Source organism: Glycine soja, chromosome 12 (assembly GCF_004193775.1).
Source record: "Glycine soja cultivar W05 chromosome 12, ASM419377v2, whole genome shotgun sequence".
In the NCBI taxonomy this organism is placed as follows: Eukaryota; Viridiplantae; Streptophyta; class Magnoliopsida; order Fabales; family Fabaceae; genus Glycine; species Glycine soja.
In genome coordinates this window covers 6,242,283-6,261,063 of record NC_041013.1, presented here as the reverse complement: position 1 = coordinate 6,261,063, position 18,781 = coordinate 6,242,283, and the positions used below count along the sequence as shown (strand labels likewise).

Sequence of the window (18,781 nt, the reverse complement as noted above, 5' to 3'; positions counted from 1 at the left end):
TAAATACTTAATTATTAACAGTGCGTGGAAATGTAAACAAAATATTGTACTATATATATTTTAATTTAATTTTCTGTCCATATGCTTTCATTTGACTTGTGTACATGGCTCTCTCTCTCTCTCTCTTAAAATGATAAAATAATATTTTTTTTAACTGTCCAAAAACCGGGGTCCTTATTTATAAGGCTCACACTACACACCAAAACTTCATTCAGATTAGAAAGTGAGAGTTTGGATTCTCAAAGACAGATATTGAGATTTTGCACAGAGAGAGAGAGAGAGAGAGAGAGAGAGATGGGAAGAGCTCCATGTTGTGACAAGGCAAGTGTTAAGAGAGGGCCATGGTCCCCAGAAGAAGACACAAAGCTGAAGGAGTACATAGAGAAGCATGGAACTGGAGGGAATTGGATTGCTCTTCCTCAGAAAGCTGGTAAATTAATAAGCTAATGTTGTGATTTTATGACGAAAAATAAAAAGGCTTAAATGTGTTTTTGTGAGATCTCATATTTATGTGTACACCCTCTCTCTAATAAGTTCTATTTGGTTGCTAATGTTTATGATCAGGACTTAAGAGATGTGGAAAAAGTTGTAGATTGAGATGGCTCAACTATCTCAGGCCCAACATTAAGCATGGAGATTTCTCAGATGAGGAAGACAGAATAATTTGCAGCCTTTATGTTAATATTGGAAGCAGGTATAATAGTTACTAACATTTAATGCAACAACACTGATAGTATATATAGTGCAAAACAAATTACTTTTAGCACTTTCTCATCAATCTAAGCTGAAATCAATTATCTATATCCAGAATATTTCTCTGACATCTTTTTCCCCTCTTCTTTTTTTCCCTTTAATCGCCATCAACCACTTGCTCCGGAGAAACACTGATAAAGTTTCTATTAGTGTGTAAAGAGGTAAAACAATAAGAAATGAGAGAAAAAGGGCAACATAAACTAGTCCTTTTTTTAAAGGAAGAAAATTCCCTTTTTTCAAAAAATTAAACCTTTATTGTTGTTCAGAATCTGCCTATATAGCACTTCCTCATGCATGCCAAGTTGATCCAAGTCCAACACCAGCATCCACTATGTCTAATTAAGATATTGAGTAAATAATATTTTGTTAATTGAAAACTTAATTAGCTTAACTTGTTAGAGTCGGCCTAGTGGTGAGAAGCATGAATAATAATACACACTTTTGACTCTAACAAGTTAAGAGTGTGTATTATTTAGATTGTCGTGTTTTATTTCTTATTTTACAATTTCTATTCAATTGTCGACCTAGTCGTGAGAAATCTAAATAACACCCACTCTAAACTTATTATAGTCGGACTAGTAGTGAGAAGTCTTTAATTTATGAGGTCTTAATTCAAACCATTTACAGAAAAAACTGAACTAACTTTCATGTATTTATTAACAGGTGGTCAATTATAGCTGCTCAGTTACCAGGAAGGACAGACAATGATATTAAGAACTACTGGAACACCAAGTTGAAGAAAAAGCTCATGGGTTTGCTTCCTCTTTCTCATCACAGAAAACAACCTTCATTTCCATCCTCTACCCTTCAAAACTCTCCACCCTCTCCTTCATCTGACCAACTTTACGGAGAGTACTGCACCTACACCCCCTTAACAACCACATCTTTCACAAGTAATATTGAACCCTTTTCCCTCCCTTCAAGTAACTACGCAAGCACAAGTACAACCTCAGTTTCTCACTCCTTTTACCAGAACCAAGACTCCATGCAACAATGCTATCACCCTACGAGAGACAACAACATGCTCATGTTTGGAAGCGAAGGAAGTTGCAGTACTTCCTCTGACGGAAGCTGCACTCAAGGCAGAGAAATTATCAAGCAAGAAGAAATTGGTTACCACAGCTACAATAATGATTATAACTTTATGCTTAATCACAGCAACAATATTAATGATGGAGAAAAGTCATGTTTTGGTGAGTGGTTTAGCCAAACACTACTAACACCGTTGGATTATGATCTTGAGGATATTAAGCAATTGATTAGTAGCAGCAGTAGCACTGCTAGCTTCAATAATGTTGATGAAAACAAGACAGAAGAGAAGGCCATGTACTACTACTACTACTAGTGCCTGCAAACTGATGATGATGACTGAATCTGACTACTGGTAAAAGATATGATGATGGAGAAAGGGTATGTTAAGTTGGTGTGGCAAAGATTCAGAAAAAAAAAAATTGATGAGATCTTCTGGGGTTCTGCGTTCTCTGATGAAACATTTCTTGTTTTGACAGTACATGGTAAAAGCTTCTCTTATATTTTGTGCATATCTTCTCGGAATGGGTGATGATGATGAGCACAACGATAAAGAAGAAAAAGAAGATGTTGTTAGATTTTTTTTTTGTTAAGTATTCTCTCCTAATCAGATATTAATGTTGTGAAAAAACACTCAATGATCAATTCAAATTATTTTATATCAGAGATTATAATTATATATATAACATAGTTTAGTGTGTTAAGTACTACTACGCATTGTTATAAGTTGATCTTTATCTTCTCGATATGTATTATGTAATAGATATGAGAATTTGTGATTTTGTTATCTGTCAGATCGAGACTGCATATTTGAATTGAGCACTCCGTTGAAGAATCTTCTGCAAAAAAGAGAGAGATGAAGATGGCTACGTTTAGAAAGAAAACCTCAATTATCTTAGCACTAATAATAAACGGAAAGCTATGATATATGGCAAACAAAAGAAAGAGACTATGAGTCATGCTAGGGAAATTTTGTTGTCTTATGTGGAAGTCTGGGTGCTCAAGCTGTAACGCTAACTTGAAATTATGGAATAAATTATTAGCCGTTTTGAACAAGTTTCTTTCTTTTGATTAGTGTGACGACAACAAAGGCGGCAAAAACCATGAAACTTATTTCCTATTGTTCCTGCGAAACAGAAGCCATTGTTGACAATTTTACCCTGATTTTTAACTTTTGTTTATCTAAAAATTAAAAAAAAAAAAGAGGAAAAAATGTATATGCATTTAGAGTATACAATAGTCATATACTGCCATTTAGTTTCAGCACACCATATCTAATAAATTGGTTGAATTTTATAATAATTAATTAAAAAATAATATTAGCATCAATATATAACCATTAAATTCTAAAAACAAATGCTAAGTATTCTTTCTTTTTCTTTTAAAAAAGTAAAGCCAACATGTATTCACAATATAAACAACTTTCACATCATCAATTAATCATATATCATCATGATAAATTTGTTGTCTTTTAAATTAACTAATTTAAAAGTTATATCCAACATGATTTTTTATTAATTGAAAGTATAATGTAAAAAAAACCTACAAATAATACATGGAAAATAAACTTTTTAAAATTAGTTCAGCGTATTTCTCATAAAATTTTGAATATTTTTATCTATATTTTAAAATTTTACTTGAATTTCATGGTTATACTGTACTTTTAATCTTTACACCTGATATTCAGCTTTAATTTAGTTCTTATATAAAAGATGGTTAATTAGCTAGGTTTAATTTATAATTATTTTAAATTAACTCACTATCATGTATTATATATATAAAATTGTTTGTTTACCAAGATTACAATGGTTCAAAGTAGAATTATATTTGGATTCCTTAAATAAAATTTTAATTTGAGTCTTATAAATTAAAAAATATATATAATAGGAGAAGAGATCGGTGGTCAAATAGATTTTCCAATAGAAAATAATTATTAGCAAAGTCAGTAAATGTTTTGCATATTAAACAAAAAAAATGTTTATTTAGCGTTTAATACATTAAAGCATATGGATCACATAAAAAATGTGTAACATACATTAAAGATTAGAAACAATGTAATTTTGGTCCCCATTATAAAACTCAACAAATAATAATAAAAAATTGCGAGAGGCATATATATATATAGTACTGTAATATGTATATCTTTTTTCATTTTATTTTGCCAATGAGATTTATCTAGTCAAGCGAGTGAATGATTTCACTATTCTATAATATATTTAATCAGGATCACCTCCAGAGTCATGGTCTAACTATTGAGAACATTTAGATCGCATATAGTACTGGAACATAAAATAACGCATTAAATCTAAATGGACCCCATATACATGAACCCTCCCCTAGCTGGTGCTATTCCTTTGCTTTAATAAACGAAAGAAATGCAAGATTATCAAATAACAAAATCAAACTCCACAAAAAGTACTTATATACAAATAGCACCAAATACTAATAAACAAAGGTCTTCTATAGCTGTCAATATATATAGTATGATATTTTTTATTATCACGTTATTAGCATCAAATATTTATTGATTTTATCAATGATTATTATTGGTAGAAGAATTAATCATTTTTTTGGAATTTTTACCTTTCAACCTAATAACGGTGAAATATAAACTAATTGATAATCAATTTGGATTAATAAGTGGGTGTAATTTCTTTACTTTATTATTGTTTTTAATGAAATAACGAAGAAATTAACATTTTTGTTATTTTCTATTAACAAAATTTAAAAGAAGAAGATTTCAAATCATTTAGAGAAAAAATTGATGCAAAAACTGGAAGAAAAAAACCTTGAAAAAAATTGGAAGAATTGGAAAATTCGCTTGGCGCGCAAGACAGGTCCAGCCCACGCTCTCGCTCAACATGCAACAAATGCTTAACGTGAACAAAGCACACAAAGAAGCCTAAAGGCGCGCTTAGCGCGAAAAAGGAGCCTAGCAGCCAAGCGCCCTTGTAATGTAACTGTTCTTCTTATCTATTAATACAATTTCAATTTCTATTGTTCTTTTTTGCTTTTCAGTGTTATTGTGTGGTTTGATCATTCATGCATCTGTTTTACGAATTATTTATTGGGAAGTGGTAATGTCTAAAAGAATTGGGAAAGAACATCTTAATATTGCATTGTTAGGGATATATAGCGTGACATTGTTGTGCCTCTAAATAACATCTTTTTACTTAAAATGTTGTTTATTAGTTGGGATTTGGGAGAGATAATATATAAATTAGACTCTTGAGTGAGGAATCCGGGTTGAGCATATTAGTAGGTGTGGGTGAAAATTGGGAAACATTCAATAGAGAACATTATTAAAATTACATCAAGGATAGTTATGCATGTTAAGACCTAACATTATATTATTCTGAAATGATCTTTGACATAAAAGCTATTGTTTAATTTTCTAATTGTCTATTTCTTTATCCTTTTTATTCACAAATTTCACATTTACAATTTATTGTCTCGGTCTTCTTCTTCTTCTTTTCTATTGCTTCTATTGCTTACAAATTGGATATTTACTAACGTAATTACAAACAAAGTCCTTGACACTCGAATTTCTATTTTAATCTTTACTACTTATGATAAAATTGATACACTTACCAATTATTTAACACAACCACGTTTTAATACACAATATTCAAATGTAACATCTTACTTAAGAAAATTGGGTTAAATGGAATGATTCTCAACAATATTGCTGTGCAAATGACATTAATTAGAAACAAATAATACAAGTACAACATTACAAGAGATGAAGTTAAATATACTAATCTAATTCATACTATTTGTGTATACTATATTAACATAATGCGGTTGTAGTTTCATTTAAGAAAAGTAATGAAATGAGCATGAAGCGTGCCATTTGCCAAATCATGTACAGGAACAGGATTGACGATAGGAATTCGGGAAAAAGTTTAACGTACATTCTAAATTCCTATATAACACCTAAAAAGAGAAAAATAAAATATATAAGTATAACAGAATTCATCACATAATAAGAAAAAAAAATAGAAAAAAATAAAAATATTAATAAAATGTTTAAAATAATAATATATTTATGTATGATAAACACTTGACGATAATATGTTGGCTTGTTCCGAAGGCATTGGGGATTGGGAACATATATAGTACAGAACAGGAACAGCATAAGTTTGTAGAAGCCACAAAAGAAGAGGATGCAAGTCGTTTTTATATTAACGTAACGGGTTGTGTGGTGTGGTGTGGCGTGGAATCCCCATTGGGAACCTAATCAACAAAAAGGTTCCAAAAACATATGATCGCCAAGATTTCTGTCAGAGTTTGCACTTGCTCAATTTTCAAATCAGATACACAGTATTCAGACTAATACAGTTTTAATTAAATCGATCATGCAGCTCTCTCATCACCATTATTCATTTTCAAATTTCTGTTTTTTCTTCTTCTTTTTCTCACTTTTTATGACCTATCACAGTATCACTTTATCTAAAGTTTGTGAAATGTGTAAACATAAATGATAATATTTAATTCAAATGTATTTTTATAGTATCAACTAAATGTTCATATATTATCTTTATTGTTTTTTATAATAATTATTTTAAAAACTATATTTTAGATTATTTCAAATTAGTTTATTGTTTTAAAATCTTTAATAGTGTATGAAAACTAAACTATAAATAGTATTGGGATGGACATTCACAACATAAATAACCCAATTTTATATAACTCATGATTCATGTTTTGAGATTTTAAATGATGATCTTGACTACACTATTTTTATTTTTTTGAGTTTTTAACGTAGGCAAAATGAGCAATTTTGAGAAGATTCAAAATTTAGATTTTAAAACATTTAGACATTTAGTTCACTTTTTGTTTGGGTTTTTTTTAACTTGGATTTCAGTAATGTGATTGAGGTTATGTCGGTGTATACGAAAAACTCAAACAAATATTTACACTTTTTATACAGCTACAATCATATTCGGCATAGATGAATTTAGGCTTATCCTAACATAGGTGCAATGATATGAGTATATATCGAGTTGTAAAAATCGAAATGACATGAGATTAGTGTTAAAATTTTAAGGATAGATTTATCTAAAGCTTTCATGAGAACACCTAAAGTCAATGTCAATTAGGGCAACATGCCCCAACAGACTTGAAAGCTTGTCCAACATAGCACAACTTGCAAGCCGCAACACACAAGGTGGCCATCATGCAAGAATAGTGATCAAATATGTATTAAGTATAGGCTAAGCTAGGCTCTTTAATTTGTGGCATGAAAAGAATCGTGTCAATTTGGTCAGTCCAATAGGCCAATGAATTGCAGGATTGAAAATTATTTAGTCTATTTGGTCAAAATATTTTTTTTAATAAAATACATATAAATTAATGCAAAAACAAAAAATAGGTCAATTTGTTCTAACCTAACCGGTCAGCTAGCAAATTAGTGATAATTCATTTAGGCTGGCTTGCTAATTAGCAAATTGAGCGAGCTTGGTACAATTCACTTTTCATGCTTTGATCATTTAGGCTGGCTTGATAATTTTGACAGTTCTATATAAATTAAAACACCAATATAATTAAAAACATTAATAGTACTTACTTCTTAACATCATTATCCCCCGAACAATTGAGTGTCTCTGAATGCCTTATATATTTTTAAAATAAGATCTTCACTTCTTTTTGTCTTTCTTTTTTTTTTTTCTTCTTAAACTTGACAGTTAAATGTGTTGATGAAAATTCTTTACTATACCTCGTAAGATATATATATAATTTAAGTAATATGTATTTTTAAAATATATAAAAATAATATCTATTTGAGTTATATACTTATAATTGTTTTTTATATAAAACTTGACCCAAAAAAACAAAGATAATGTATGGATATAATTTAATAGTTGAAATAGATTAATTTGATATAATGGTATTAAAAATATAATAGTAATGTAATTTGATTTCTCTTCTATCTATATATATATATATTAAATTAAAGAAAAAAAATTCTTAGAAATTTATATAGTTTCCCTTAAAATGTAACGTCAAATATATGACCAAGCAATCAAGGATGGACCCAGGAGTGTATCAAAGGAAGGAATAATATTTTTTTTACACAATCATTTAAATAGTTAACTTTTAATAACTAATAAATTTTTAAAATATTTATTATTAATTTTATATGTAAAACTAGATATATTATCTACTACTAGATAAAAGATTAAGCATATATCAACTCAAAAATCCATTTTTCCTATATATTTTTCTTTATTAGTTTTTTTTATTTCTTTTTTCTTTTTTTTCTTATATATACATAAAGAATCCTAAAAGAGGGGGCCTTGGATCCGTCACTGCAAGTAATAATCTACCCTATAGTAGCTATGTATATATTAGGAGTGCTTGTATGACAAGTTAAAATAAGTTTACTTGTGTTCTTATTCATCCCAAAATTATGATAGAGTCAATTTTTGAACCTTAATTCCGATCAATGTTAATATAAATATAACATTATATTGGACAAAAAAATATTAAGAAGTTATATTATTAATGTATAGTCATTTAAAAATTAAAATATGTGATATTAGATCAAATTAAGATAATATAAATATAACTTAAACCTATTATTTAAGTGTATCAAATTTAATTTCTTAAACTCAAATTCGTCAAAATTATGTACACACATTGATGTGTCCAATATAAGGATTAAGATACTCTCTATTTTCTGAAAAACATGGCAATGGAAGAAATGAAGAGAAAAAATGAGAGGATATTTTTCCATTTAGAAGAAGTATAAAAGTTTGGAAAACGATTTTATATTTTCAAAAAAGTTACATATAAGATTTTTTTTTACCGGTACATATAAGATTATATTAGACGTTAATTTGTTTTTTATGTTTAAATGATACTACTGTAAACTTTTCCTTTTTGAATCTGTAAATTAGTTCATTAAAGAGGTTTAATTATTATTACTTTTTCTCATAGATCGACCACACTGACCTTCTATTTTGTGTTATATGGGAACGCAAGCAAAATCTGATGCTTCTGAAAGGATCAGAGAAGAGTCACAACACCAACACCAAAACTCAAATTCTACATGTGAACCGTAAATTCAACGCCGATATATAATGAGTAATTAACTTATTCCATTTTAAATTCAATCAATTAATTAATAGTAATGAATTATTAAGAAGTTATTAGTTGTCAACAAACGAAAAGGATTTGCATAACAGAATAGCCGTTTTAGGTCTTAACCATCCAGCTGGTGGACTCTGATTGACTATTGTCTGCGACCTATATTGAAGAACAGTCACCACAATCACATCATGTGAGTTATTTTATTTTATTCATTGGACATATATATTTTTCACTTTCATTGTTTCAACCTGGTCTTGGAATATTTGCCATAAACAATACTTTGAATAAGGAACAAAGTGGAAAATAATGTAAAGCCATAGACTCTGTAATGTAAACAAAGACATTTTGAGGATTCTTATTCAAATGTAATCACGTATGTTCATACGTATTGGTTAAAAAGCAAACCAAACACAGTTTGACTAATTAATTGTTTTATATTTCTGTGACGATCTACGACTTTCTCGAAGTCTAGAATGTTAAATGAGTTCTCTCGTTGAATATTGGAAATGGACAGACACTATATTACTTGCATTCTTTCTTCACTACAGCTGGGATTTAATATTATTATGGTTAACTCAAAAAAAAAATATTCTTATGTTAATGCGAAAAGAACTAGGAATTTTAAATATTAAAATCACATTACTAGACGTCAAGTTAAGGGCAACTATTTTGGACCCAACTCAAGAGATCTAGGCCCAAAGGTAGCCCAACACGCGCAAAGGGCCCAATTCCAGAGTATCCCCAACAAACCAAACAGGGGCCATGGTCACGCAGTTATGCTAGTTTGACTATTGTTAAAGCCTTAGCATAACAAGGATTCTGGTTTGACTACAAATTTTTCATTCTTCACGGGCAGCTTGAAAAATAAATAATAAAATAATATATATAGTTTTATAGCATGTTTAGAAAGGACATGGATTTCTGCATCTAAATAAATGCTATTTTTTTATTAGTACAAATAAAATTTATGTGTGACTGATTTACAATAACCCACATACTGGTTAATAATCTAAATATACGCTAGTAATTGTAGTTTTTGGAATTTTTATGTATGGAACATGAATTTGAGTTTCCAAAACATGTCTAAACACGTGGATCGTTAGATCTTCTAACATTATAAAGTTACGTCCATACCCTATATCAATTAGTTTTATGTTTCTTTTAATTAGTTAAAAAATTTGTTTGACTTTATAAATAATATATTGAAAATCACGAAAGAACTAAAAAAAAAAGGTCATGAATGAGACAATTTAATGCAACTCAACTTTAAAACTTTCCTCTTTTACCATAGAAAGTGAGGACACTGGTTAGGATTCTCCTCTCACATATTACTGCTGTAAAGTTTTTAGAAGTACTCATTCGTATCACACATCCAATGGAAGAGTAGAATCAAGTCACTAGTTCCAATATTGGCTAGGTTTTTTAAATTAAAAGAACAAAAATGTATAAGATTCACAACACAATCCTTCTTATTCGTTCTGGTTTGACTACAAATTATGCATTCAAGGGGAATCTCGAAAAAACCTACACACTCCATGTACGAGCAAAGACCCAATTAAATCAGAGGAGATCAGAACGTATCACAGAAGAGCCGGACCTGCAACAAAAAAAAAACAGAAGATTTCATAGCAAAAAGCATACGGAAACACTATAGAACAGCCATGTAGCAGAATACCAAGAGGGAAGACAAAAACCAAATTGTATTCCATGAAATGTAGCAGTGAAGAGACCCTTTTGATTATGAATATGCTAGCATTCTGCTCCAACCAACTTTACCAAAGAGTTGCAAACAAGTGTTTGCATGGGAAAGGATTCCTCTACAGTGAGCTTGGTTCTAAAGTAAGTAAATGTGCATTATTTCATCCACTGTTAATAAAGTGCAACACAATCTTAATCCACTAAGGCCGTGTTTGGGAGTTGGATTTTGAAGGGAAAGAGAGGTAAAAGAATCATTTATAATAATTCACTCATTTAATAATTTTTAAAATAAAATAAATAAAATAATAAATTAACATAAACTTCATACCCCATTGCCCAGAGGTTCTTCGCTATGCGAAGGTATGGGGGAGGGATATTGTACGCAGCCTTACCCTTGCATATGCAAAGAGGCTGATTCCGGATTCGAACCCATGACCAACAAGTCACCAAGGCACAACTTTACCGCTGCACCAGGGCTCGCCCTCAAAATAATAAATTAACATAATGTGATAATTTATCTATTTATTTTTATAAACACTAAATGGTCTAAGGGGGCATACACGAGAGTGGATCCTCGGCAGTGAACAAAAAACAGGATCCTCTGCAGAGTTACAATCTCAATTGTTTTTTTAAAACATTTTATAATATAAATTATTATATGAATGAAATTTAGTGAAAGTTTAGGATCAACTACAATGGTGGTAATGTCACTGCAGACAATCCATTGCCCCGGGCATACACCTTACTCGCTTATAAGATAAGCTCACTTAAAAGAAACTTTTTCCATTTACATCCTCGGTTTTACCAAAAGGAGTGACACGCCCATTACTCCCTTAAAATATCATAGAGATTGTTCCAAAGAATAGCCAACCATACAAAATTGAGTCGTTTATTGTTTCTGAATTAGATATGCAGATACCACACAAATTTGGAGAACGAGCAATATGACAAGGACATACACAATGCAGCATGTTGAAGCAATTTTGATATCCATGAAACATGGTTCTTATATCAGACAGAATATTTTGTGAGAAAATTAGATTCAGGAGGTAAAACATATAAAAACAAATAAAGGCAAACGAATAGAAAATCATAGTGTCTACCTGAAGGTGTTATCTTAAGCCTAAGCAGGAGCTTGTGTTACATTTCCTATTGTTTTTCGATCAAAGATTTCAATCCAGTATCCATCAGGATCTTTAATAAATGCTATACCTTTCATTTTCCCTGCAGAAAATTATTCAAAAATAAAGAAAAGTTGAAAGAAATGTTTGAAGCAGTAATGCTGGGAAGAATCTGTGATGGAATCAGCAACACTCAGACATTTACCAATTCCGTTAACATTCCACATTTGTGCATCACAAGTTACACGAAAATTGCAGCCAACAATTAGAGTCCAGCAGCCAGATAGCTGTGCAACTAAAATATGCTCAATTTTCTTTAATGATTATACTACCACAAACATCAGATGACAATAGCACCAGCATCCATACAGAAGTTAAGTTTTGGTGTAATGTGGTTCCAATTGTTACACCGAATTATACCTACATTACATTAATTAGACAGCCTACAAGAATTACTGTGTCTATGACCATACCCCATCTCTAGCACTTCATAGTTAAATATACAAGATGAGAAGGCCTAAATAGAACAAGGCAAATAACACCTAGCCTATATAATTCCAACGCCTGCTTTTAAGATTAGATTTCACCCCCAATTTTCTAACTAGTTTAATATTTCACAGTCAAGTTATCCCTTAACATCTCTATACTTAATTCCAGTTGCAGAGGGAGAAGCACTTGGATTGTTGAAAGCCTTGAAGTGGTCGATAGAAACAGGCTATTCTCAGGTCATTTTTGAATTGCAAGGTGGTTGTAGATAAAGTTAATAGTGCTGGCAGAGACATTTCAGAATTAGGTTCTATCATTTTTCAATGTAAATACTTTCTCTCCCAGTATCCAAACTATAGAGTACAGTTTGTTAAGAGGCAAGTGAATGTTGCAGCTCACTGTCTAGCTAGGGTGGCAACAGGTTTTGCTAGGCTCAAAAGGTTTTGTTAAGAGGTAACACAGTTTATGTCAAAAAAAAAAACACAGATGCCTACATGCACACAAATAATGCAAACCCAAACAAAAAATACAATAATAAATTGCCATGTAGAGAACAAAAACAATTCGCATAGTTATCTATTGTACAACAGACCTAAAACACAAACAATTCATAGCTGTAAAAAAATACAATGATATATTCACAACCGTATATGGGCAGTGGGCACCACTAGAATGAATTGAAAACTAAAGAAAAATTGTTACCATCATCTGGCTTCTTAACAAACTCAACTCCCAGATTCTGAAATCTTTCACATGCCTTGTATGTGTCATCAACAGTTATACCAATGTGTCCTGTATACAGGAAGACAACTTAGTATTAGAATTCAATCTCCTATTTATCCAATAAGTCAAAGAATACTATAAATAAATCTAGTAAATGGCCATGGAAGTAAATAATTGATTACAGCCATGTTAATGAAATGAAAACTAGATAAAATAAAGCCAGTAAATAGCAGTAAAAAAATTACAGGCATGCCAGTGACATGAAAACTAGGTCACTGGAGTGACCAGGAAAAATTAACTTTTTCAACTTACAGTCCATCTGCATTCTTCAGTTACTGCACAGAAACTTAAAAGGAATGCAAACTGGCTATCCGAAAACAAGGAAATGCAGAAAATAATCCCAAAGGGTAATCTAAGGTGTGCTCAAGATAAAACTGTTTTGGATATTTTCACATGATCTAACATTGTTTAGTTACTCCAAACATTTCAAAAATTACGGCCTACTAAGTTCATCATTTAATGAAATCAATGCCTCTCTTGACATTTCCTGTTTAAAGGAAGCAAACACACAACTGTGCCATGGTGTACAAGAGAAAATTTTAATAAAAGGTGTTTACAACTAAAGGTAATCATGAAACATGTTAACTCAAAGCATCAAATAAGGACCTAAACATTGAAACAATATACGGAGGCAAGAATAATGGTCAGTGATTCAGCATATATTTAGGATAACAAACTCAAACTGTAATCAAGTTTAGAGTCAAAACCTGTACCAAATTAAATGAAATGAAATATCACATACCAAAGCCACGAGGTTCAGAATTGCCATTGTGGTAGCCTTTGAACTCAGGATCACTTTCAGTACCCCAATTACTGTACATTATCTTATTGTTAGAAAAGAGACTCGGATAAAGAAATATAACGTATTTATATTCCATACTGTGTCAGTTCAATTGTAGCCTTCTGAGAAAAGGTCCAAACCACTTTATCAATTGGATTACTTGGAGCTTCTGTTGTATCCTAAACAACAACAAAAAAAAAATGTAAGAAAAAGATCAAAGGCATACACATGAAAATTAGAAAAACTCTGTATATGAACTTTCAGATAGTTGATATTTAGGAATTATTTAGAAAAGATTAAATATTGCCATCACAGCATATGTATAATCCATCCACATACAGTAATCCATTCACAAAACTAAATTTTCACCAGCAAATATATTGATCATACCTCATAGCCCATGAAGTACAGGCTGAACTTCATCTCCGGAAAATCCAATCTCTTAAGCAAACTAAACCAACCAACAAACTGCCATCAGCATTCATGGCATTGACAGCTGAGGAAGAAATTCAAAAATAAAAAAGAATTTGTAGCTAGGAAACCAGACCAATGCAATGTGTTGCACTTGACAGAACAGAATATATTAGTTCAATTTTAATTTTAATATACTGCCACTGCCACTGTAGAGATTTTAACATACTATTCCAGGTATGACTTTTAAAATACTTATTATAAAGTGAAAAACTTTTAAAATGACTATTATATTATATAGTAGTACAAGTTAAAGACTTACTATAGATGTCAATCCTAGATGGGATGATAGGGTTCATTCTAATTAAATTTCACTACTTTTGTAGAAGGTAAAGTCCATTTTCATGCACTAACAAATAAACAAATAAATAACCAACACAAAAAATGTTGTATCGTGTCTAAAAGAAGAAGAAAAAAAAACTTACGACATGCCCAAGACGCGAGAATAAAAATCAAGGCTCACTTTGGGGTCCTTGATTCTGAACATCTGCAATTGAAATAACATTAAAAAAATCAAACTCCTGAAATACACAAGAACAATAATATAATACTACTAAATTAGAAAAAGCTAGCCCACAGTTTGTTGCATGATGTAACCCTTGGTGGCTTCGTCAGGGGTAGTGTGAAGACCGGGGTTGTTGGAAGGCGATTCCTTGGGTTCCGCAGCCATTGAGAGGAATCGGAATCGGAATCGGAATCGATTCGGTTTCTGCGAAGAAAAAAAGAGAGCATTGACAACAAAAGAATATACAAATTAGAATGAAAGAAAGCATGAAATTGGAACCTTGGTTTTGGGGGTGAGAGAAAAATGGGATGGTATTGAATGAGGAGATAGGAAAGGTTGGGGTTTGGCGATGAATCGAAGACGAGAAAGACGGTGTAAGGAAGCGGTGGCTGCCATTAGTGGATTTGGTATTTATCAGTGATTGAAAAACAGAGAGACAACGTACCTTTACTTTTAGATGAGACTGAGGGAGAGTCCAGACAGACGTAGATCATGAATATTCCTGTCTTATTCTTATTTTTTTAATTATTAGTAAATTCATCTTAATTTTTAATATAAATATTAATTTTGGTTCATTATATTTATAAAAAATTTATTTCGATCTTTTTTTTTTAATTTTTGTTCACAAATGTTAATATGTTATTAACTTTAAATTTTGAAAGAATTAATTTAAGATAGTAATAACTACAAAATATCTTCAATTATTTAATTTCCTAGCATTTATTATCCTCTTGGTAAATTTCATAACCACCCAATATTAATAATGCAATTACTCCACTCAATGTAGAAACTCCTCAACCCTAATTATCATCAACAAATAAATCGACTCTACAATAGTCATCCCTTAGACAATATGATTGTATCATCCCATAATTACATCACGATTCAATACCAATAAAAATTAGAGAGGTTGGATCCTAATAATAATGAGAAGTTTAGATTTAATGTGGCACTAATGATTCTAGGTCTTGTTTGAATTTTTAGTCAAATTATTTTAAATTAAATTAGTTATTTTAAAATTAATAAAATATAAACATTTGCTAATGAAAATAAAAAAAAATCTAAATAAAACTTTAAAAAGTATAAATGATTAAAATAAAATATTTTAAATTTAATGTATCAAAATAAAATTATTGAAAATATAAAAAATCAAAATAATTTTTTTACAAGATTAATGTATAAAAAAAATTAAATCATAATAATATTATTCAATCTAATTTTTAATTAAAAAAAACAAATGTGATTATGGAAAAAAGTCATTTTAATTTCAACAAAAAATTCATTTTTAAATTACGAAAATGGTTTTAAAATTAAAGTATTTTGTGAATCAAATTGGTCGTTTCAACTTAATTAGTATTATAATTTTGATAATTGCTAAATAATAGTGAATTAATAGTGGAAAATCGATCTAAAATTAACTTAGAATTAATTATTTAACAGTTATTTATGCTTTAATTTGGAAAGATTTAATTAATTTTGAATTTTGATTGCAGATGTGAAAAAGGAAGGTACAACAAGCAAAAAGGAGTAGAAATAAAAGAAAAAAGAAGAAAATCAGAAGAAGCTCAAGCCCAGCAAGGCGCTAAGCGCAGGACGCGCACAGCGCGCAAGAAGGCAAGACGCTAAGCGCACGACACGCGCTGAGGGCGACGTGGCGCTGAGCGCGAGGCTTTGCTCCCAGCGAGACTACGAAAAGCCCAAACTCAAGTTTGCACCTATAAATAAGAAGGTCAGCCTAGGAAAACGAACACACTTCCTGAGAGCTCAGTTTTCAAACCTCTGGCACTAAGTTCTCTCTTTTTCCTTCCCTTTTCTTATATTCTTATTATCTTTCTTTGACCCCTTTCTCATTGTAAAGCCCTCATGACTATGAGTGGCTAATCCCTAGCTAGGAATTCCCTCAAAGTTCTTTTATTTATTTACCGTTCTTTCTTTTTACAACCTGTATCTCGAAACTTGCTTTCTGTTAGGGTTTAGTCCACTCGGGAGAGGGTAACGCCTAATTAGGGGTAAGGAATGAATACTTGAATCTGTTTTAAGGGTTAGGTCACTCGGGAGAGGGTAATGCTTAAGAGAACACTAAAAGGAAGAAATTATCGGGTTATCTTTTAGAGGGTTTTCCTTCCATGTTCTTTTATCTGCTTTTCTTTCTTATTTATTCTGCATTTCAAACTTTATTTTCTGTTAGTCTTTAGGCCACTCGGGAGAGGGTAAAGCCTAACTAGGGATAAGGAATGAATGCGTGAATCGGTTTTAAGGGTTAGGCCACTCGGGAGAGGGTAACGCTTAATAGAACAATAAAAGAAAGAAATCATTGGGTTAGCATGACTTAATGCCCCAATGCCCATGCTTTAGCAAACATCTAGAATGTAATCTTAATGCGTAGATGGATAGATGTGGGGTAGAATTAGTTCGCTGGTATTAATAACAGACAAATCCAGAATCCATATATCTAGGCTAATTAGACTTGTCAGGTTTTAGCGATTTTAATATATAGATTTTATTCTCTATTTTTTATGGTTGGTTTTTCTTAGAAGTAATTATTCCTTATTTTACTGTTGGGTTTTAGGGGTAAGTATTTAGGCTTAGTAGATTTAGATTTTATTTATTTGAATTTCGTAGAAGTAGTTATCTTTATCGCAATTTAAATATTTTATCTTTTAATCTTATCTTTAAATCTTTTATCTTATCTTATCTATTATCTTTATTTTTTATTTTAAATTTCTTATCCTTTGCTAGATTTAGATTATATTTATTTTTATATACTAAATTTATAATTTACAAACTGAAAAGTATTTCACATAAGTGCAACAAAATCCCTGTGGTACGACACTCGGCTTACCAAGAGATTATTACTACGAGCCATTTGGTACACTTGCCAAAGAGCTAACAAATTTATACCAAAAATATATATTTTATGAAGATTAAATTTTTTATTTTAAAATTTTTAGTTTATTCTAAACTGTTTGTGATTTTAATAAATAAATTTCTTTAACAGTTTCAATAAATTTATTTCAGCATATGGAGCATTAACAAGAATAATAATATTATTCAATAATTTGTACGCGCATTAAAAAAATAAGTAAATATCTTTAAATAACTCATATTATAAAACTTAATTTTGGTTCAATTGATAAAACATCTCTAATAACTTTTAATACTTCAAATAAATTTTACCATCAAAATTATAAGAATTATCATTTTTATATAAGTTTTAAATTTTATTGTTTTCTTTAATATTCCCAGCTTATCTCTTTATATTTTGCAATACAGCCATCCTTACATCCTTACATTGTAAGATTGACTTTTGTCTTTTCGCGCAATTGTGCATTAAGTTGTCTAGTGGGACAACAAGGAGATCAGAGGGAATGAGAGAAAGTGCATCCATGACCTTGTTTACTTAATTAAGTTAATGTTGATAGAAATGAAAGAAAATAATATATTATAATATATTTTTTATATTCAAATTCGTCAATAATTATTTTTATTTATTTATTAAAAATTATTGATACAAATTATTTGAAATTTAAGTTTTTTAATTAAGATTTGAATTTAATTGGGTATGAAATTGCAACTAGAAGTATAACTTTATTTGAAGAGGGACCGATATAATGAGAGATGATTAATTAGGTATGAAATAAAAAGTTTGAAATACCTTATCAAAATATTGTTTCTCTAAAAGAATTACTAGTAATTATTTTTGTTTTTATAGCAATTAAAATCATATGAACTCTATCGTGTTTGTCTGTTTATTACTTTTCATGCAATTAGTGAATGCAGTGCAATAAACAAACCACAGATCACCGTCCCTGAATCATGGGACAAAGCCAAGAAACTCAACCTCCCCTCCGTAATTATCGATTCCACAAATTCACAGAACCAACTCAACTTATAAGTTCACTAATAAATAGAATATATATTTAATGCCCATGTAGTTATATTATTAAACAGACTGATATTAATTTTGAAAAAGTGTTGCATATAACTCTTGTTTAAAATGATAAAATCACAGTAATTCGTTATAGGTCTCACTCATCGTTTGTTTGGTCCTACAAATGT

The 18,781-nt window shown here is 30.4% G+C and overlaps 2 protein-coding genes across 3 annotated transcripts; one reads left to right on the top strand and one right to left on the bottom strand.

Annotated features, from left to right (window-relative positions):
* The first annotated feature begins 192 nt into the window (after positions 1-192).
* Positions 193-2,468, top strand: LOC114379140 (transcription factor RAX2-like). The gene is made up of 3 exons (XM_028337733.1): positions 193-430; positions 565-694; positions 1,417-2,468. The coding sequence occupies exons 1-3, from the start codon at positions 295-297 to the stop codon at positions 2,096-2,098; spliced, it is 948 nt and encodes a 315-aa protein (XP_028193534.1). The 5' UTR covers positions 193-294; the 3' UTR covers positions 2,099-2,468.
* Positions 2,469-10,253: 7,785 nt separating this feature from the next.
* On the bottom strand, positions 10,254-15,235 carry LOC114380534 (lactoylglutathione lyase-like). Of its 2 annotated transcripts, none has more exons than XM_028339637.1 (9): positions 15,168-15,235; positions 14,795-14,926; positions 14,643-14,704; positions 14,137-14,197; positions 13,846-13,925; positions 13,708-13,778; positions 12,885-12,974; positions 11,679-11,799; positions 10,254-10,474 (listed from the first exon to the last, which is right to left on the bottom strand). In XM_028339637.1, exons 2-8 carry the CDS (start codon positions 14,885-14,887, stop codon positions 11,699-11,701), a joined length of 558 nt encoding a protein of 185 aa, XP_028195438.1. In that variant the 5' UTR covers positions 14,888-14,926; positions 15,168-15,235; the 3' UTR covers positions 10,254-10,474; positions 11,679-11,698. The 2 variants fall into 2 exon arrangements, with proteins under 2 accessions (XP_028195438.1, XP_028195437.1); XM_028339636.1 differs by having other exon boundaries at positions 15,002-15,184.
* Positions 15,236-18,781: the final 3,546 nt, after the last annotated feature.

Bases quoted from the DNA above. Each gene is read 5' to 3' on its own strand.
- LOC114379140 (XM_028337733.1), top strand. From the start codon at position 295: ATGGGAAGAGCTCCATGTTGTGACAAGGCAAGTGTTAAGAGAGGGCCA. The intron at 431-564 runs GTAAATTAATAA...GTTTATGATCAG, and splicing joins TGCTCTTCCTCAGAAAGCTG to GACTTAAGAGATGTGGAAAA. The intron at 695-1,416 runs GTATAATAGTTA...ATTTATTAACAG, and splicing joins TATGTTAATATTGGAAGCAG to GTGGTCAATTATAGCTGCTC.
- LOC114380534 (XM_028339636.1), bottom strand. From the start codon at position 15,118: ATGGCAGCCACCGCTTCCTTACACCGTCTTTCTCGTCTTCGATTCATC. The intron at 14,198-14,642 runs GTAAGTTTTTTT...TGGTTGGTTTAG, and splicing joins TCTCGCGTCTTGGGCATGTC to TTTGCTTAAGAGATTGGATT. The intron at 13,926-14,136 runs GTATGATCAATA...GTTGTTGTTTAG, and splicing joins TGTACTTCATGGGCTATGAG to GATACAACAGAAGCTCCAAG.